This window comes from Neophocaena asiaeorientalis, unplaced genomic scaffold, assembly GCF_003031525.2.
Source record: "Neophocaena asiaeorientalis asiaeorientalis breed wild unplaced genomic scaffold, Neophocaena_asiaeorientalis_V1.1 scaffold78, whole genome shotgun sequence".
Classification (NCBI taxonomy): Eukaryota; Metazoa; Chordata; class Mammalia; order Artiodactyla; family Phocoenidae; genus Neophocaena; species Neophocaena asiaeorientalis.
This window is the reverse complement of record NW_020175018.1, coordinates 13,431,150-13,451,200: the sequence shown is the minus strand read 5'-3', so window position 1 is coordinate 13,451,200 and position 20,051 is coordinate 13,431,150. Positions and strand designations below refer to the sequence as shown.

General features: G+C 54.9%; 3 protein-coding genes across 6 annotated transcripts in view; 1 reads left to right on the top strand and 2 right to left on the bottom strand.

Moving 5' to 3' along the window:
- The window catches only part of NUP188 (nucleoporin 188), a 45,459-nt gene extending 43,368 nt beyond the window's left edge, over window positions 1–2,091 (bottom strand). For 2 of the 3 annotated variants that reach the window (XM_024762549.1, XM_024762550.1), the window contains exon 1: window positions 2,034–2,091. In XM_024762549.1, the coding sequence (XP_024618317.1) occupies window positions 2,034–2,065 (32 nt within the window). In that variant the 5' untranslated portion in view covers window positions 2,066–2,091. The remainder of the gene's footprint in view (window positions 1–2,033) is intronic. The other variant, XM_024762548.1, reaches the window with a different exon arrangement.
- Window positions 2,092–2,168: 77 nt separating this feature from the next.
- On the top strand, window positions 2,169–4,277 carry DOLK (dolichol kinase). Its single transcript, XM_024762616.1, has one exon. It carries the CDS (start codon window positions 2,474–2,476, stop codon window positions 4,088–4,090), a length of 1,617 nt encoding a protein of 538 aa, XP_024618384.1. The 5' UTR covers window positions 2,169–2,473; the 3' UTR covers window positions 4,091–4,277.
- A 2,283-nt stretch (window positions 4,278–6,560) lies between these two features.
- Window positions 6,561–16,424, bottom strand: PHYHD1 (phytanoyl-CoA dioxygenase domain containing 1). 2 transcript variants are annotated; one of them, XM_024762618.1, is made up of 11 exons: window positions 16,309–16,424; window positions 14,764–14,922; window positions 11,694–11,769; window positions 11,570–11,617; window positions 10,327–10,382; window positions 10,179–10,241; window positions 9,510–9,531; window positions 8,078–8,206; window positions 7,863–7,979; window positions 7,064–7,190; window positions 6,561–6,959 (listed from the first exon to the last, which is right to left on the bottom strand). In XM_024762618.1, the coding sequence occupies exons 1-11, from the start codon at window positions 16,339–16,341 to the stop codon at window positions 6,914–6,916; spliced, it is 876 nt and encodes a 291-aa protein (XP_024618386.1). In that variant the 5' UTR covers window positions 16,342–16,424; the 3' UTR covers window positions 6,561–6,913. The 2 variants fall into 2 exon arrangements, with proteins under 2 accessions (XP_024618386.1, XP_024618385.1); XM_024762617.1 differs by having other exon boundaries at window positions 6,561–6,911.
- Window positions 16,425–20,051: the final 3,627 nt, after the last annotated feature.

Sequence of the window (20,051 nt, the reverse complement as noted above, 5' to 3'; positions counted from 1 at the left end):
GCTAAGCAGCAAGCTTTTCAAACCACGGGGTTTTTGTTTGTTCGTTTTGCGGTACGCGGGCCTCTCACTGCTGTGGCCCCTCCCGTTGTGGAGCACAGGCTCCGGACGCGCAGGCTCAGCAGCCATGGCTCACGGGCCCAGCCGCTCCGCGACATGTGGGATCTTCCCGGACCGGGGCACGAACCCGTGTCCCCTGCAACGGCAGGCGGACTCTCAACCACTGCGCCACCAGGGAAGCCCTGTTTGTTTTTTAAGCACACATTAACTGAAGAACACAACAGATACGCCAAAATGCCAAAATTCAAACTGACTTCCCGTCAAACCCTCAGTGATCCTCCCAAAACCCTGAGTGATTTGAGAGTATTATTGCATTTTTGACTAGTGCCAACTCATATTAACATACATGCTTCACAGCCACCTCAATACTGCTCTGAAAACGATTCTCATTTGGAGAAACAGACTCATATGGTAAGGTGGCCTGTCTGTGGTCATCTGCAAATCAGCAGGCACCAGGAATAGAATTTAAGTTTCTTCTTAGTTCAGACCTCTAGGCATTTCAAACAGAAGGCTGCTGTTCAGTATAATCCCAATCATTATAGCATGCCTTCCAACACAAATAGAAAGGAAAGGGGAAAAAAAAGAAAAGAAAAAAAGATCGCTCCTAAAACAAGCTATGAGCAAAGCAGCGCCTAGAAATCCTAGTGTCATTTCTTCCACCTTCAGGTATGAGCTTGGTAGGTTCTCCAGGATGCAGAGAGCATCTTTCAGGCAAACTAACAGCTTTCCTTTCCTTGTCCTCTTTCATTAAGAACGCGCCTTGCCCTGCAGGAGCTAAACTTTACCCAAGCTCCACAATGGCTGTAAGATAAGCCTAAGAAAAGGAGAGCACAGCGACCACCATGCTGCCCGACAGAAGAGCTGACACGAAACAGCAGAGGAAGAAAAAGCAAAAAAGGTCCTCACAAGGGTCGGATAGTTCCATGGAAATTCCAAAGAAGAAAACCTCACTAGAGCGGAGAGATGAAGGAAATGGCAAACGGAATAAACATTTACCGAGAGCCTGTTACATGCTCTTCTGGGTGTTGAGGCTACAGCAGTGAACAAGACAAAAAAGTGGGGAACCACTGCTGGCACAGGGAGCAAGAAGTGACAGGGACGGTTAGGCGGGACGCTGGAAAGGAAAAACACTTCAGGCTAATAAGTGAGAGATGGAAGTGTGGCGATCCGGTTAAAGCTTCGGAGTCGGACACGCAGCCCGTTCGGAGCTGGGTTTGTGAGTCATCTGTAAATTACAGGGTGCCTCCCGGAGTTGTGGGAGTTCAAGAAGATAACACGGATAAAAGGAAGCGCGTCGCCAGTGTCTGGCGCTAGTGCGCCTGTACGCTAGCAAGAACTGTCTCTTTCTTTTTTAATATTTTCTCTTCCCGTCCCCAAAACCCAGTACAGCGCCTGGGATGTCCGCTGACGGAATCGATGCATGAGAAAACGACTAGACGGATGGGATGAATGAAAGGCTGAGCAACGAAAGAGGGCTGAAACTGCCAGGAGGTGGCTCGGCGACGTCCGAAACAGACCTCCCAACGAGAGCACAGGGGGTAACCTGGGGAGGGCCGCCGGGCCGGGCACAGGAGGCTGCAGCGGGGCCCGGGTAGGGGCTCCCCCGGGCGACCGCGAAGCGCCGCGTCTCGCCTCGAGGGAGCGTCACGCCGTACAGGAAGCGAGCTGGGGGGGAGGGGGCGCCGAGGGACTCGCCGAGGGGAGAGGGGAGGAAGGGAAAGGGACCGGGTAGGGAGACAGGAGGCCGGAGTCCAGGGAAGTGGTGAGGCACCGGCCCCCCTCTTGGAGAAGTCACCTCAGACCCCCGCGCGCGGGGACCGTTTGGCTGTAACCGCCTCCCGTCCCGGAGCCCGTCCATCTAGCCGGCCTTCGCCCAGCCACTGCTGCCACATCTAGCCCCCAATTTCCGCCCCGCTTCCGCTCGGCTTCGACCCCGCGCCTCACAGTCACGCCCGCCGACTCGGCCCGCTCCGCACCTCACACACGGATCGCCGGCGGCCGCCGCCATCTTCGCGCGCGCGCGCGCTCCAACCCCGCCCCCAGACGCCACGCCCACGTGATCACTCGCCTCCAGGGCGTGGACGGGGCTTTTCGTCACGTGACGCCGGGGCGGGGCCAACATGGCGATTCCCAGAAAGGTGAGGAACTCCGGGCTAGGGTGGCCGAGGCTGTGAGGGAGGTGGCCGAGGGTCGACGTCTACGCCATAGGTGTGAGGCGGTGGAGGGTAGCCCGACGCCAGCTCCCAGGCGTCAGAGAGTGGCCTACAGTAGAGCTTCCCTTCTCGCAGCTGGAGAACGGATTGAGAAGGTGCTGGCTGGGCGAAGCTACCGCTCTCTGCCTGGCGGGGATTAAAGGGCCCAGAGTCCAGGGTGTTCCTGGTCACCCCAGTTTACCCGGAGTCTCAGGTCTAAAGACATGACCCGAGAGTGCGCTTCCCCGGCCCCTGGGCCTGGGGCTCCGCTGAGCGGTTCGGTGCTGGCAGAGGCGGCAGTGGTGTTCGTAGTGGTGCTGAGCATCCACGCAGCCGTGTGGGATCGATACTCGTGGTGCGCCGTGGCCCTCGCGGTGCAGGCCTTCTACGTCCAATACAAGTGGGACCGGCTGCTACAGCAGGGAAGCGCTGTCTTCCAGTTTCGAATGTCCGCAAACAGTGGCCTACTGCCCGCCTCGGTGGTCATGCCTTTGCTCGGGCTGGTTATGAAGGAGCGCTGCCAGGCTGCGGGGAACCCATACTTCGAGCGGTTTGGAATTGTGGTGGCGGCCACTGGCATGGCAGTGGCCCTCTTCTCATCAGTACTGGCACTGGGCATCACTCGCCCAGTGCCCACCAACACCTGTGTCCTCTCGGGCTTGGCCGGAGGTGTCATCGTTTATATCCTGAAGCACTCGCTGAGTGTAGGCGAGGTGATCGAGGTCCTGGAGGTCCTGTTGATCTTTGTCTACCTCAATATGATCCTGCTGTATCTGCTGCCCCGCTGCTTCACCCCTGGAGAGGCTCTGCTGGTACTGGGTGGCATCAGCTTCGTGCTCAACCAGCTCATCAAGCGCTCTCTGACTGTGGTGGAAAGCCAGGGGGACCCCTTGGACTTTTTCCTGCTGGTAGTGGTGGTAGGGATGGTGCTCATGGGCATCTTCTTCAGCACCCTCTTTGTTTTCATGGACTCAGGCACCTGGGCCTCTTCCATCTTCTTCCACCTCATGACCTGTGTACTGGGCCTCGGCGTGGTCCTGCCCTGGCTGCACCGGCTCATCCGCAGGAACCCCCTGCTGTGGCTTTTTCAATTCCTCTTCCAGACAGAGACCCGAGTCTACCTCCTAGCCTACTGGTCTCTGCTGGCCACCTTAGCCTGCCTGGTGGTGCTATACCAGAATGCCAAGCGGTCATCTTCCGAGTCCAAGAAGCACCAGGCCCCCACCATTGCTCGGAAGTATTTCCACTTCATTGTGGTAGCCACCTACATCCCAGGTATCATCTTGGACCGGCCACTGCTCTACGTGGCCGCCACCGTATGTCTGGCGGTCTTCATCTTCCTAGAGTATGTGCGCTACTTCCGCATCAAGCCCCTGGGCCACACTCTGCGAAGCCTCCTGTCCCTCTTCCTGGACGAACGAGACAGTGGACCGCTCATCCTGACCCACATCTACCTGCTCCTAGGCATGTCTCTTCCCATTTGGTTAGTCCCCAGACCCTGCACACAGAAGGGTAGCCTGGGGGGAGCCAGGGCCCTAGTCCCCTATGCAGGAGTCCTGGCCGTCGGTGTGGGCGACACTGTGGCCTCCATATTCGGCAGCACCATGGGGGAGATCCGCTGGCCTGGAACTAAAAAGACTTTTGAGGGGACCATGACATCTATATTTGCCCAGATCATTTCTGTAGCTCTGATCTTAATCTTCGACAGTGGAGTGGACTTAAACTACAGTTATGCTTGGATTTTGGGGTCCATCAGCACCGTGTCCCTCCTAGAAGCATACACTACGCAGATAGACAATCTCCTTTTGCCTCTCTACCTCCTGATACTGCTGATGGCCTAGGTGCTGTGCAGCAGCAATGAAGGAAACAGGGACATGGGGAAGACAAATGGTCCCCACGGCAGCCAGCCACTTGGGCTTGAAGAGCCAGGAGGGGAGAAGCAGATTTAATTTTTCAGTTGATTGAGATTTAAAATAAAAATCAAAGCACTCCCGGGTTTAGTTTTCCTGATATTTTTAAAAGCAAAAAGGCTTAACCGATGGTGCAACAGCTCAAAGAGCTTGAGTGCGCCGTAGGGCCCCCCCTCACCTTGCAGTCCTCGGGGGGGCCGGAGTGGACACTGGAGGCCGTAGGGCAGAGTGGTTCACACTTCAGGTTCTGGTGTCAGACTCATCTGGTCAGAATCCTTGGCTGAACCACGTCTTAACTGTCTGAGTTGCTTAATCGCCCTGGGCCTCAATTCTCACGTCTGCAAGATGGGAATAATAAGAGCCTGCACCTCACGGGGTGTCGTGAGGTTCTGGCGAAGTGACGTGTGTGAGGTGACCAGCCCAGAGCCTGCACTCAAGTGCGGAAGTGTCACGTAAGTGAGGGAAAGTGTCATTGTTACCCAAGGCCAGTCCTCATCTCAGCAAAAAGCCAGGCAAACCAAAGGGTTATATGGGTTGTACTTGGAGACCAGAGTGACCCTACTCCCCTGGCTTCATTCAGAGGAGACTACGAGAGGAAAATAGCCAAGTGCATGTGGTTTCTCCCATTTGGGCTAGGAAGAGCTGAAGGGGAGAGATGGGATCTGTTTGTTACATCCCTGGAAGGGCTGGAGGAAGAGGATCCGTCCTGGGCCGCCTACCTGTTGCAGCCAACCCCACCCTGCCTCAAGGCCTCTGCTGCCTGGCCGAGTGGTGCTGATGAAGGACAGGCTGGACAGCACAGGGTCCTTGTCAGGGGGTCCCTCCTGAGACCTCTCACCCTCCAGTCACGTCCACACCTGTGTTGGTCTCTTCTCTTGGCGAGAAATTAGAGGCAAGGTCTGGTGAAGTTTACTGAGAGTTCAGGATCGCTCTTCCGGGGCGGGGGGAGGGGGCAGTGCACGCTTCAGCCTTGCTCTCTGGGAGGGCAGAGTCCAGCTCTCCCTGGTTCCCCACCGCATCCCCCAGTGCCAGCACAGCCTGGCACATAGCAGGAACTCGGCAGACCTTCGCTGAATGGATGAACGTTTCCCATCAGTGAGAAGATAGCACAGCAGGTTTCTCAAGGCTGGACCGGGTTCTCCCCACTTGCCACCAGCCTGACAGGGAGGGGCCTAGGCAGGAAGAGGTGAGAACTTGGGCCCACCAAGGCCGGAAGCCAGGAGCCCAGCTCTGGGAGCTTGCTTCTGCCTGAGCATCACTGCCAAGCCCTTTCCCTCGGAGAGTATTACGACATTGGTTTCGGGCTCAAAGGAGCCTTAACAAACCCTTCCCTTGGCTCAGGCTCCCCGCGACTGCTCGCTGATTAGGGTGTAGTGTATATGAGTGCTGGCTTTGCCCCACTGACTCCCTGGGTGGTTTGTTCCCATACAGAGTTGGGGTTGGAAGTCAAGGTCATAAAATCATAAGGCCGCTGAGGCCCGGCAGGTAATGCAATGAAGGAGGACAGGGAAGGGAAGCGGAGAGCACGTGTGCCTGTAAGAAGGCAGCTTCAGCCAGTGGTACGTAGGCTAGACCACAGGCCCCCCGGGCTGTTGACCTGCTCATTCAAAGAAGCTTGGAGGGCTTCCCTGGTGGCGCATGACTCCAAACAAAAAAAAAAAAAAAAAAAAAAAAAAAAAAAAAAAAGAAGCTTGGAAACCTGAATTGTTACGTGAAATCTCCCAATTTTAAAATGTTGTGGGTTTTTTGTTCGTTTGTTTTAAAATGCCAAGGCCCAGACAAAACAATTCTGCGTTGTGAAATCGGCTGGTGGCCCCCAGTTTGCAACCTCTGAGCAGACCCCCGCCAGGCAGGTTTCAGATTTGGTAGTTGTTCCTGCAGCTCTGGGTGCCTGCCAAGCATGTCCAAACAGGAGTGACCTGTGGAGGCCCTCGTCCGGCCCCTTGATGGTGCAGGTGGCCAAATGGGCCCAGAGAGAAGGGCCTGGCCTGAGGCCGGAAATCGAGTTGGTCACAGAGCCAGGACCAGAATCTCAGACTAGATTCCAGGCTCTGGTTTTTTCCCTCCCCAGGAAAGGAGAACTGAGAGCATAGAGGTTAGAAGCACAGGCTCCGGATCCGGCTGACCTCGCCAAACGCCTGAACAGCTGTGGGACTTGGGCAGGTCACTTAACCTTCCCATGTGTCAGCTCCCTCATCTGTAAACAGCACCTACCTGAAAGGGGTGAGGATCCAGTGATAAAGCACAGAAAGCTCTTGGCACCATGAATGCCCACTAAATGTCACTTACTGTTATTAACACCGTGCCTACCTCACCGGGCAGGGCTGGGCTACCTGCGATGATTTTCAGCAGGGTTCCCATCTTGAGAGGAAGGCTGCTTAGGGAAGAAGGATCAAGATGCTGCATTTGGAAGTCTTTTTTATTCAGTGTCTCCCACCGTAATGACCAAGAGTTCCATGTGAGAGGGGAGACAACGAGTGAGAAGCCAGCAGAGAAGCAGCCAGAACCCTTTCATGGCCGTGAGGCTAGGGGGAGGTTGTGTTGGGGTCGGGACAGACAGAGACAGATCTCGGGGAAGGCACCCAGCCCAGACTTCTGCTCCTGCCTGCCTGTCTGCACAGACACCAGCAGAAGGAAAGCCCTGGAGGAGAGATGCGAATTCCCCGTTGCAGCCGGGCGGTGGGTTGAGGCGCTGGCGTTGGTGGCCCACAGCTTCTCCCGAGAGGGGGTGGCGTCCCTGCCCTCAGAGGGCCTTTAGGTGTACAGTGGGGGAAAGGGCAGCTCAGCTGTCGGCTGGAGCCTGCAGAGGATGGGGAGAGGACCTCGAGGTGCTAGTAGCACTGCTCCCAGCCTCCAGGACCTCTTCGGGAGCTGTCTGGGGCCCACACACACCCTGCCACCTACCAGTTATCTGGGCTCCAGACCGTGCCAGCAGCCTCCATGAGGTGGAAAGTATAGGCCTGGCGTGAGCAGTCAGAGAAATTCTGCTCACTTTTGTGCACCACTTCTCCGTGGATTAGGACGAGGGCCCCTGGCAGGGACACAGCGAGTCAAAAGCGCACTCGAGGCAGGAAGGGACATGGTGGGCACCCCCTCCCTTAAGCGGTGTCGTGGGCTATTCATCCCCATTCCCATCCCCGGACGCTCAGGGGCCTGGAGTCTGCCCCAGCATCGGAGGCTGTGCTGTTGGACATGGGTTCCCCTGGGGTCAAGTCCCTTCCGCTGTGGCCCGTGCCCTTGGCAAGCCTCAGCAAGGGCATCCACCTCCATGGCATTTGCAGAACCAGACAGAAGCTCTCTGTCCCATGCCAGCCAGCTGGGGCCTCAGCCGGGAATGCAGAGTTGGGGCTCAGTTTCCCTTTTCTAGAAGGAAGGCTGTGCTGACAGCCAGGACTCGTGAGCACTTGTGGTACACCATCTTACATATGCCACCTCACTGGCTTCCCTACTTCATGTCTGGGGAAACTGAGGCTCAGAGAGATTCAGTCATTTGCTCACAGAGACAGCCGGGAAGTAGCAGGGTCTGAATTCCAGCCTGATCTGGGAGACCCTGCTGTCAACCACACAGCTTTCAGACCTCCCACTGCCCACCCAGCCCTACCTTCCCTCATGCGGTCACTTGCCAGCCCTCAGGTGAGCTGGCTGGTCAGAGCAAGCACAGACCCCCAGGCATGGCCTCCGGGCCCCTCTGCACACCCCCTACCTCTCCGCACCGGTGTGGGCACAAAGAGGCTGTTATCCCGGGCTGGCTCGGTCCCAAGGAAGCTGGTGCCAGGCGCCGAGCCAGCAGGGGCCCGGACCATCCTTCTCGACACTCCACCTGCGGGCCAAGGTGGGGACTTTAGCCTCTCTTTATTCGGGGTCCCTCCCCTGTGGGGGGGTGGGGACGAGTGGGCAGGGAGAGGCAGGTGGCCTCACCTGTGTGGGAGCCAGGGATGAACCAGAGGCAGCCATTCTCCAGCGTGGCATCTTCCAGAGCAATCCACACGCCCAGCACCCGGCCCAGAGGCTCCGTATACAGGAAGGAGGCGTCCTGGTGAGGGGAGACTGCAGCAGGCCCGCCTGGGCATGAGGCGCCTGGCCTCACCCCACCTTGGCCTCGTTTCTACTCACTCCGTGGTCCTCCCAGGGCCCTCCAGGCCCAGCCTTCCCATGAGTAGTTAGAATCTCACTGCTTCCTGGCCCAGAGACTCTGGGCAAGAGATTTCACCTCTCAAGCTTCAATTTCCTAAACCATAAAGCAGCCCCAACGATAACCTAACCTCACGAGGTTGCTGGAGGATTCTGAGACAGTGTAGGAAGAGTGCTTAGTACAGGGCCTGACGTTGTAATCGCTGCCTGAAAAGCAGCTGCTATCGTTTAATTCCAGCCAGGTAACTCAAGCCGCCGTCCTTAACCAGCGAGAGCACCTCCAGCCACCAGATGGTCCAGTGTAAGCCACCAGTGGTCTAAGACTTGGAAGTTGGGTGTGAAGCAGGAAACGAACCCAGCATCCACATTGTAAACATCCCCTGCGTGATGCTGGGGCCCAGGCAGGATGGAGAACCGCTGAACAGAGGACCTTAGTCTGTAACAAGAAGAGGGTGCTAGTCTCGCCTCATCCCTTCCTGGGGAACTGTGTGCTTTCTAAGCACCAAAGTTTAAGTCAGACTTTGACAATCCAGACAGTGTCCAGATGAAGGTGTCCTGATGGTGGGGGCCCCAAAACATTTGGAGGAGTAATGGCTGAAGGAGCTGGGGGTGCTGGACTGAGCAGAGAAGGCTCAGGGAGAGGATGGCCATCCCTTCAGGAGACTGTCCTCAGGCTGGATGGTGGGGAGGAGGGGGCCTCACAAGGGGAATGACTTGAGCTCATGTCAGGAAAGGAAGAGCTGCCTGTACGGATGGTGAGCCCTCTGTCACTGGAGGTATTTGAGAGAAGTGGATCATCACCCATGAGGGAGGCTGGAAAGGGTATCTGGGTATCCAGGGGCTTTGTAGTCAGATCAGCAGTTTCTATGCTGAATCAGTCCTGCAGGGAACTTGGTAAAATACAGATTCCCAGGACCTTGCCACCCTCCTGACTCAAGATCTCAGGGAATGGGGCCCAGGAATCTGTATTTTTAACCAGCAAGGAGTCGCTGCCAGGTTTGGGAACCACTGGGTCAAGGGCTCCAGGACACCCCCCTCCACCCTCCCACCCCACCCCACCCCCCCGGCATCCAAAGATGGCTTCTCCTCCGCTGGCCCAGGCTCTTGTCTACGGACGTCTTGGCAGGCGCCTTCCCTCCCTCTGGAGACCTGACAACCACTAAAGTCCCAGATCTCCCGCCGGGGCCTTTGCTGGCCCCCCAGCCTGCTCTTGGCTCACCTTCGCCGCCCAAGTGAGGTTGCTGCAGGAGAGAGGAGGGGCCGGGTGAGGCCAGGGAGAGCGGGGAGGGGCAGGGGCTGCCCTGAGTCCTCCCAGTAGGATGCTCTTCCCCCCGCCACAGGTGTTTATAAGCAAGGCTTCCACGTCAGCACCCAGCTATCGAGCACCTACTATGTGCCAGGCCCAGGAGGGCTGCAAAGAGAAAAGCCACCCTGTCTGGCAGGGAGCTCCCAGTCTGAGCACACACGTCCCTAACGAGAACACAAGGCAGAAGTGAGGGGCAGTGGGAGAGGCTGGGGCCCAGGCCAGCGATTAAGCCTCTGGGCTCCAGGATCAGAGATGTGTCCTCTCTTCCCAAGGGCATTGGAAGGCTTTCTGGAGGAGGTGGCACTGGGCTGGGCCTTGAAAACTGGGAGCAGAGCATTTCAATAGCCAACAAAGGGAGGAGGCAGCCCCAGGATCCCCTTTCCTTCCATGGCACCCTAACTGAGCCCCAACTAAGTGCCAGACACTCTAACCAGAGGAGACCCGGTTTTCACGTTCTCCCACCAACTTAATAATACTTCCTCAGGGAGGCAGCTTGTGGCCCTTGTAAGGAAGGGCTTGGTATGAGCACTGTGCCCATTTTACAGAGGGTAAATGGAGGCCTGGGGAGGACGGGGAGCTCACCTTAAAGATATACATGCTCTGCACCACCACAGGCATCCGGAGGCCCAGACTTCTGGCCAAAGCCTGGAAGGGGGCAGAGGTCACATGGCCAGCCCGCCCACACTCACATATGGCCCACCGGCCCACCCTCACCGACACCTCTGCTCACCTGCACCTTAGGGGAGTGTGTGACACACCTGAAGACAGGGTCATGGGCGTGCAGAGCTGCGGGACAGAGGTGGGCTGAAGAGCCAGTCCCCAGTCCCCATGCATCCCTCCCACGCCTAGGCCTGGGCACCCAGGGTCAGGCCTCGCTTTGATATTCTCACCTATTTTCTGTGCATTAAGCTTTCTGCTTGCTTATAACTGAGAAATGGGCCCCACAGATGCCTTCACCTGACCTATGACCTTATTCTTGACCTTCTAGCCCTGACTGGCCGCCCTTCAGAGGACCAAGGACTCCAAGGGACCCATCACTTGGTAGCAGTTTTGGTACTGCCGCTTGCTCTGTCGGACTCTGAGCACCGATTTCTCTCCTTTAAGCCTTAGTTTCCTCCTGTGTACAATGGGATCAGCCCTGCCTCCTGGGCTGCCATAGGACTCCATGGGCTAATGCGTGTGCGAGCACAGCCCAGGGCCAGGTACAGAACAGTCACTCTTCTCATTATTCACTACTGTTGTTATTACAAAAAGTGAGGGTTGAACGTATTTAATGCCACTGAATTGTATACTTCAAAATGGTTACGATGGTAAATTTTCTATTATATGTATTTTACCACAATTTGTAAAAAAAAGCAAAGCTACCATGATATAACTTCATGTTTAAAAATCAGTCTACAAGATAAATTATAAGGGTTGTTTTTGTTTTTGTTTTTCTTGCCACATCACGCGCCTTGTGGGATTTTAGTTTCCTGACCAGGGATCGAACTCAGGCCCTCGGCAGTGAGAGCACGGAGTCTTAACCATTGGACCGCCAGGGAACTCCCTACAAAATAACTATAATGCACGATCCTGAAAAAAAAAAGAAAAAAAAGAGGGTTTCCTAGCTTGGTTTAGGGGTCTTGGAACAGGGACCTTGTCAACATGTTTGGTGTTCCTTAAGAAGCCTTCAGGGAGCAATGGGACCCAGAATCCCCACACGCCTGGGGCCTGAATCATACACAGGCCCGGCAGTAGAGAGTTGAGGGGCCTGCACACACCCATCTGCACGGGGGGGTGGGCTCAAATGGACCCCTCTTCCCAGGGATACAGTGGCAGTGTCATGTGATTAGCCTCATAAGATGCAGGAGAGCAGGGCCCAAGAAGGACCCTGCGCCCAGAAATGCCATTTGTTGGGCTACTACCTTAACGTGTGCTTTGGGGGATGGCCCCCAAACTCTTCAGACCTCAGTTTCTCTCCAGCCCCTGCTTACCATGGCCAATTTTGTTGATGGATTTCTCCGGAGGGACCAGGAAATTTCCTGTGGCACAAGGGACAGGTCAAGCTGGAAGGACTGGAGTCCAGCCACCCCCGCCTCTAGGGCCCCAGTTCCAAACCTTTCTCATCAAAGACGCCTTTCTCAAAGAAGAACCGAATCTTGTCGCCACTGCTCAGGAAATAGTCTGTGCTGCCCTGTGGAGAGGGGACAACAGAGGGGCTGAGAGAGCATCGGGGGTCCCAGGTGGGCCTGGCAGAGAAGGAAGAGGATTCAGATGCTTCCCACCCCACAGAGCTGCAGACGCCTCTGAGGAACCCCAAGGACCTGGAAGCACAGCCGGAAGCTACAAGCATGGAATTTCTTAGAAACCTCTAAATAAATCACATGACTCATACTCCATAATGGCATGAAACACAGGTACTAGATCAAACACACCTGGTTCCCAGGGAGCCTTGGGCCACTTGTTTTACCTCTCAAAGCCTCAGTTTCCTCATCTGTAAAAGGGGAATAATAATAGAACTGACCTCCCTGGATTGTTGGAGGCTTCAGGTTCAGGTAGAGGTTGAATCTTATAGAAGTTGAGAACACAGACCCTGGAGCTAGAATACTTGGGTTCAAATCCCAGCTCTGCCACTAACTGACTGTAGTCACAACCACATTACTGAACCTCTCCAGGCTTAGTTTCCTCATAAAATATAGAGGCTATTAATGGCACCTATCTCATAGGGTGTTGTAGGGATTATGAATCAGTATATATAAGGCATATAAGAACAGTCCTTGGACTGTGGTGTCATGTGAATATCTGCCTTTATTATTATTATTACTACTGCTACTAAACAGAAAACACCCAGCAAGGACATGGCTAAATTCTCAATAAACATAAGCTATTACTAATCCTGTTCTTTTATCTTAATAACCTCTCCTTGTTAATTTTATTGATTTTTTTTTTTGACCACACCCTGTGGCTTCTGGGATCTCAGTTCCCCGACCAGGGATCAAACCCGGGCCGCAGCAATGACAGTGCCGAATCCTAACCACTAGGCCACCAGGGAACTCCCTTCTTGTTAATTTGAATATCATGTTTTAAATTTCCTAGCAGCATATGAAAATGATGCTCCAGGGACTTCGCTGGTGGTCCAGTGGTTGAGAATCCACCTGCCACTGCAGGGGACGTGGGCTCGATCCCTGGTTGGGGAACTAAGATCCCACATGCTGCAGGGCAACTAAGCCCGCATGCTCTAGAGCTCGAGTGCCACGACTAAGACCCGATGCAGCCAAACACATATAAATAAATAAATAAATAAATAAATAATTTTTAAAAAAGAAGAAAATGATGCTCCAGGGAGATGCCCCATGCTTTCCTTGTGGCTTTAGCCACCTACGATCACCATATATATCTTCCTTCATGGTGACGTAAGTACAGTTTGAGTGTCACCGACGCCCCTACCTGGGTTCCCATATGGCACAGCCCCAGCACTGCCTCAACTGCACACATCTACTGTCACAGTGCCTTGCGTGGCTCAACTCAGTGACCTCTCTGGCCCTTTCCACACCCTTCCCACTGAAAACTAAAAGTTTTTATTCAACATTCTTAACTCCTCTGCACTAGCAGGGAAACAAGTCTGGGAAGCATAACTGATAATAATAAAGACGGTGACGCTACACGCGTGTCAAAGATTTTTACTTAACTCAGTAATTCACAAGGGAACCAGAAACATGTTGAAAGGAGAATTCCGAGAAACACACAAATATAGGCAATAAGAAACGCTGAAATGAATTTACATATCAATGCAAAACTGAATCGATCCACAAGGGCAATAACTGCATCCTGCCGGGCCCAGTTCATACCCATTTCTATGGACGAGTATCATGTGAGTTACTATCAGTTCTATATAACTAACTTACAGAGTTGTATAATAACTCAAAAACAATGAAAGGTGCTGGTAAGCTGGATCGGAGCACTACTAGACAGGACACCGCCAATATTTTTTTCATTTTTAGGGATTTCCCTGGTGGTGCAGTGGTTAAGAATCTGCCTGCCAATGCAGGGGACACGGGTTCGAGCCCTGGTCCAGGAAGATCCCAAATGCCGCGGAGCAACTAAGCCCGTGAGCCACAACTACTGAGCCTGCGCTCTAGAGCCCGCGAGCCACAACTACTGAAGCCCGCGTGCCTAGAGCCCGTGCTCCGCAACAAGAGAAGCCACCGCAATTAGAAGCCTGTGCACCTCAACGAAGAGTAGTCCCTGCTCACCGCAACTAGAGAAAGCCTGCGCGCTGCAACGAAGACCCAACGCAGCCAAAAATTAATTAATTAATTAATTATTTTAAAACCCATTTCAAAGTCTTTCACAGTATCAGTAGTGAATATTGAGGGTTTACTGAATACCAGTGCAGCCAAATGAAACCGACTGTTTGGAGGAAAGTGTCATTCTGTAACCCTTTTTCTTTCTGAGGTCCCCATTCTCTGGGTTGGTTGCAAGCCTTCTAGTCATTGTAATTCCCTTTATGCCCACCAGATGGCAGAAGCTCCTTGCCATGAGTAAGCGTAAGCCCCATTACTGAGCCTGGACCACAGCTTTGGCTTGGGGGCCCAGCCGCAGGCAGGCTCATAAATTCAGCCTATGAAGGGTTAAGAGAACTGTGTGGGAGAACCCCTGGGCCTCAACTTACCCATCTCAAGCTGTACTGAGTCCTAGTAGGTCACTGGGGGAAACAAGCAGTTCCTTGTCTCATTGGGGGATGACTTACCCAGGTGGGCCCATCAGAATCACTTGGCTCATGCCGGCTTGCTGGCCACAAAGAGGTCCTTTGTGGCAGGAAAACTTCTAAGAAAGTACAGCAGGGCAGTGACAGCATGTACTTGGTATCAGGCAGATCTGGGTTCAAATTCTGACCCTATCAGTTACTAATTGTGTAGTTTGGGGCAAGTGAGCTGAGCCTCATTTGCCCCACCTGTCTAATGGGGGCAATAATGCTGACCTCATAAATTCGTAGTAGGGAGTGAAGGAAATATGCATATAAGACACTTAGCCTGGAGCCTGGCCCACAGTAAGCTTGGGGCCTGATTCGTTACCAGCATGAGCCCATGGGCCTTGGGGTCCTAACCTTTCCAGGCTGCTGCGCTGGCTGGGGACTGAGCCACCCATCAAAGACCAAATCTCATTCTTACCTGCTCCAGGCACCTACCTGGGCTCTCAGCTGCTCCTCCTCCTGGGTGGAAAATTCCGTGCGACAGTGGAGAGGGACATCCATCTCAGCCAGTATCTCGCCAATCCTCCGTTGCATGGCCACACACTCGTCGGCAGACCAGAATCCTTCCAGCACCAGGAATCCATCCTCCCGAAACTGCAGGCAGGAAGCAGACTCAGGCTTCTTTCTCCCTGCCCTCAAACGCTCTTGATGAGAACTGATTTGACCCTACCCCAAACCATAAGCCGTGTGGAGGCAGGACAAAGCATCCTGTTCATTGCTCTGCCCCCCTCCCTGGCGATGGTGTCTAGCGCCCAGTGAAGAGCAATCAGTGTTGGCTGCTTGAATGAAGGAAGGGGAAGTGGAAGGGGAGGTGTCCCCGCCCTAACCTTCCAGGGAATACAACCTCATTCATTTATTCAGCTAATATTGGCTGAGCATCTCCTGTGCACCAGACATGGTTTTAGGAGCTGGAGATTCAGTCATGAGCAAGCCAGCCATGATGCTTGCCTCTCAGAACTTAGTCTAGGGAAGGAGGTGGATATCAAACAAACCAGCACACAGGTGAACTTATCACACAAAGTATGGTTTATCTACCTGAAATACAAAACAGCTGATAGAAAAATATTTATTGGCATGGGAATGTGTTCCACACACATTGTGAGTTAAAAAAAAAAAGCCAACTACAAATTAGTATCCTAATTTGTGAGAACCTGGGCAAATGCTTTCCCCTCTCTGACTGTCAGGCTATCAGATGGGGAGCACAGTAGTGCCTCCTTTATGAAACACATAGCAAGCAAGCAAGCAATCGGCGACAGCTTTTGTGTATTGTGATGGACCTTTTATTTTATTTATTTGGCCCCCCAGCGCAGCTTGTGGAATCTAAGTTCCCCAACCAGGGATTGAACCCGTGCCCTCTGCAGTGGAAGCGCGGAGTCCTAACCACTGGACCGCCAGGGAAGTCCCCTGAAACTTTTAGAGATTCAAGGGCTGTATGCCAAAATATTGTCTCAGCATAGAATCCATAGGTGGGTTTAAATTTTCTTTTTTGAGCTTTCCTGTATTTTTTTGCATTTTCCTCTTGCCATCAGGAACAAACAACAAGGGTCATGTTTTTTAAAAGTCTCCGTCGCTGTGATTCCCATGGGTTAGGCTTTTCGGGTCTGAACGCGCCCACCGGGTGGTTGCCCGGCCACCCGCCCCGCGCTAGAGGTGGGTTGTGGGTAGGGTGGGGCGGGTGGATCCGCCCCTCGTCGGCCCCGCCTCTTCCCAGACCCCCGCCCCCAGTTCACAGGATCCTGTTTTCTCTTCTGGTTTCTTCACGCAAACATTCCCACCCCAACCGCGGTGCGTTGGCCTGAATGGCCCCTGGCTGTGTGTGCAGAAGTTAGGGGTCATGGCTGTGAACCGACCACTCTGGGATTCAGTTTCCTCTTCTGAAAAACGTAAGGGGGTGGGTCGAGTTCCCCGGGACTACTCCAAGTCCGGAGGGGCCCCCCACATTTACCTGACCCTCGGGGTACCCACCCAGCAGGGCCCTACCTTCTGGAGCTGTGAGGGGCTCAGGTAGGCCATGAGGACGAGGCAGGGCGCACTGGTGGCTCTGCGGCTGTGCCTGAGGCTGGAGAGGAGAAAGGTCAGGAGGGGAGAGAGGCCAGAGCCTGGGAGGCCCAGGAGGATTTAACCCTTCCCTGCCCAGAGAAAACCGAATCCTGGCCTTCAGCTCCTCCCTGCCCCCCATCCAGAGAAAACCTATTCCCAGCCCCCAACACACCCACCCCACCCCCTCTCACTTCTGTCCTTGGGTAGGGGCCCTCGTCTCTGCCCCACACCCTGGGTCCATCCCCCCAGCTAATCCAGGATTAGCCATTTCTGATCTCCTACAAGATCTTTAACTGCCTCCTTGCAGTTTCTTTCCAGAAACCACTCCCGGCTGGCTGTTTCCGAGGTGCCCAGAAGTTGTGTCCTAGGAGTGTCTGGGCAGGCAGGAGGACACCCGAGTCCCTGCCCAGGTGCCACAACTAATTGTAACCTCCACCCCATATCTGCCCCTGGGTCGAGGCAGGGTTAGAAAGTGCCCAGGCCACCAGCAGCAGCATCTGGGTGGGATGGGATGCAAGGTGGGTCTGGGGGCACACACATCAGACAGACTCTGAGCTCTGCATTCCAAAGGTGGAAGAGGGCTTCAGAGGATTGCCTGGGCCCCCGCCCCTGCCCCCCAAGCTCCGATCCCCTGGGACTCTCTAGGTCCTAAAGGGATTACAGATCTGTCTGCAGCTCAGAGGAAGAGAGAAGATAAGGGGGGATCTTAGAAAGGGGAAGGGGCTAGAGCGGGGGCCTGGGTCTTCAAAATGAGAGCGAGGGAAGCCATGGTTCCTGTTCCCCACCCCCAGGCCCAAGATGCTGGTGCCTGAGGCCGGCTGGCACAGCGGAGGCCGCGGTCAGCACACCCACCCTTCCAACCAGCCCTGCTCAGCAGCTGACGGGGCCGTTCTGGCTGCGGCTTCTTGGCTGCGGCTTCTGAAACCCAGCCGCCACTGGCCTTCCCTGAAATGATGCTTTCTGAATGGCGAAGGGACAGAGTGTCTCAGGAGCGAGCGTGGGGACACTGCTCAGCCCTCAGGAGCCTTGGCCCTAAGTCAAGTCGTGTTTTCTGTGCCACCGCACTGGGAATATAGCTGCTTGGTCCCTGCTTCCCAAGAGCAGAGAGCCAGGGGAGGGGAGAGCTCCGGCAGGCTCCTGAGGCTGGAGGGTGAAGAGGTTCCCAGGGGACAGGCCGGGTGAGGAAGACAGGTGGAAGACAGAACCCTTTGGGGAAATACAGCCAATACTCAAGGCAGGGAGCGATCCCAGCTGTCCTGGCCCCTTCCCAACAGATCCAGAGAGACACCTGCCATGTGCCAGGAACACAGTGAGGGTCCAGTAGTGCTGGGCTAGCAACTCCTCAGGGAACCCCCATCCAAGGCTTACATCCACACCCGGGCCTTACTTTCCCCATTTGTGCTTTGGGGATAACAGAAGTACCTCCTGGGCACTTGGAAAGTGCCCACTGGCTGTTCACCGTATGTTAGCAGGAGCTGTTCTGAGCTGTTCTCGGTGGAATGTGAGGGTATTTTTACTTTACTTTTTGAACTTCCCCAAGTTTTCCAAACTGCTGTTATCATCAGAGAAAAGGCCAGCAGTGTGGTTTTAAATGGAGTGAAGAGCCCTGAGTTGGGGGGAGGCGGGGGGACGGCTGGGCCTCCCACGACTTGTTCATTCATTCCACTCAGGCTTTGGGAAGTGGGTGGGTGGTGTTTCCACATTGCTGTTTTTTTCCAAAAGCTAACCAGCTCCAGATCCGGTGCTTGGGCCACCCCAAGCCTGAGGCAGGGTAGCGGGCACTGGTGGGGAGGTACCAGACCAGACAGGAGAGGAAGACCTCTACTCTCGAGATAAAGGAGGGTATTCTAGGGGGTTGCCCAGCCCAGCTGCTTGGCCTCCCAGGCAAAAATCCCACGACAGAGGCAGAAGAGAGAGGGACTCTTGACTCACTCCTGAGGTCACCTGGGGGGTCAAAGTCCCATGTAGGGAGGGAGGACAGACTCTGGTGTGTCCCAGAGGAGGTGCCCAAGCAGCAGGTAAGGACTCATTGTTAAGGCCAAGGTCTGACACAAGGGCCTTTTTTTTTTTTTTTTTTTGCGGTATGCGGGCCTCTCACTGCTGTGGCCTCTCCCGCTGCGGAGCACAGGCTCCGGACGCGCAGGCTCAGCGGCCATGGCTCACGGGCCCAGCCACTCCACGGCATGTGGGATCGTCCCGGACCGGGGCACTACCCCGCGTCCCCTGCATCGGCAGGCGGACTCTCAACCACTGCACCACCAGGGAAGCCCCCCACAATGACCTTTTTTCTTCACCAAAAGACCCCTGCCCCAGGGCCCACGTTGGCCCAGCACAAGCCTTGCTGGGCCAGGAGGAAGATAGATCATTTATTCATTTCCAGGAGCCAGGCCCTCTGCTAAAAACTCCACCTACCAGCAAAATTATCACAAAGCTGAGTAAGCCCCAGAACAATCCTGATTTTATAAATGAGGAAACCGAGGGTCCACATCAAATAAATGGCAGAGCTAGAATCTGAAGACAACTCTGCCCATCTCCCCCAGCCTCTGCCCTTGACCCCAACACCTTCAGCACCTCCAGCCCACAGGGGCTAGAAGCTGGGTCAGGCCTGCCCACGGTGACTCAGTCCTGCCTCTGCAGAGCCCTGGAGACTGGCTGTTGGAATTACAAGGGACGGATGGGAGCAGAGTGGAAGTGCCCACTGCACAGCTGGGGATGTGGAGGGCACGGGAGGAAAGGGGCTTGCCCAGTTTGACAAAGGGGATGACTGAGCTGGGAAAAGGACCCGAGACTACTGGCTCCCATTCCAACACCCTTCCCTCCCTCCCATCAAAGCTCGGGAGGGCCCGAACGTTAGGCCTCAGCCAGCAGAGAACGTGCTGGCTGTGGGATCCTGGTGGGGCCCACACCGGATGTGGAACAGGGGCTGCGTCCAGCTCATGTCCGGTAGCTGCCTCCGAGGAGCTTCCTGTATCACGGGGCAGGCAGAGGAGCAGAGTTCATTATCTTCTAGGTGCCCGATAAATGATCACTCCACAAACCAGTCCACGGGGCTGAGCGGGCCTCAGACAGATGAGGGAAGGGTCCGCCCATGACATGGAGACCTCCAGAGGCTACTTTCTGTTATAGATTTATTTGATATTTGAACCGAGTCTACAAGTTCAGACCCATGTGTAACAGATTGCTTCATGGTTGTCAGAGGCTAGTGTGCGTTATTTCTGAGGATTACATCCAATGACACGACGCAGAAAACACAAATGGACGAGTGGACATAATCGTTAAGACGAGACGCTAAAACGTGCCTTAATGTCCAAGTGATCGATCTAAGGTGGGGACCCTTCTAAAGCGGGGATCCCGGTGACTGATCTAAAGTGAGCTGGCTTCCCGCCGCCAGGCGCTGAGTGGGCTGCACGTGCCAGGCGCCTGGGACAGAAACTGGAACCAGAACCTGGATAGCCCGCCCTCCCCGGCGGCAACCTCCTCACCCGTGGCCCCGCCTCCAAGTGTCCGCTGTGAAGGACCAGGTGGTGACAGGACTGACGTCAGCGGCTGAGGCCAGTAGTAGCACTGGTCAAACTCGTGAGCGTGAGGTGGGAAAACAGAGTCCGGGTGAGGGGGCTCCTCTGGGCTCCTTAACACCGCGACAAGGGATTTGGGGGGGGGGGGGGGGGAGACCCGTTATTCGT

Excerpts from the sequence above, each read along its gene's own strand:
- DOLK (XM_024762616.1), top strand. The coding sequence starts at position 2,474 with ATGACCCGAGAGTGCGCTTCCCCGGCCCCTGGGCCTGGGGCTCCGCTG.
- PHYHD1 (XM_024762617.1), bottom strand. The coding sequence starts at position 16,341 with ATGGCCTACCTGAGCCCCTCACAGCTCCAGAAG. Across the intron at positions 11,770-14,763 it reads AGGAGCAGCTGAGAGCCCAG|GGCAGCACAGACTATTTCCT; the intron begins GTAGGTGCCTGG and ends CCCTCTCCACAG. Across the intron at positions 8,207-9,509 it reads ACCTCACTTGGGCGGCGAAG|TCTCCCCTCACCAGGACGCC; the intron begins GTGAGCCAAGAG and ends GGCCTGCTGCAG.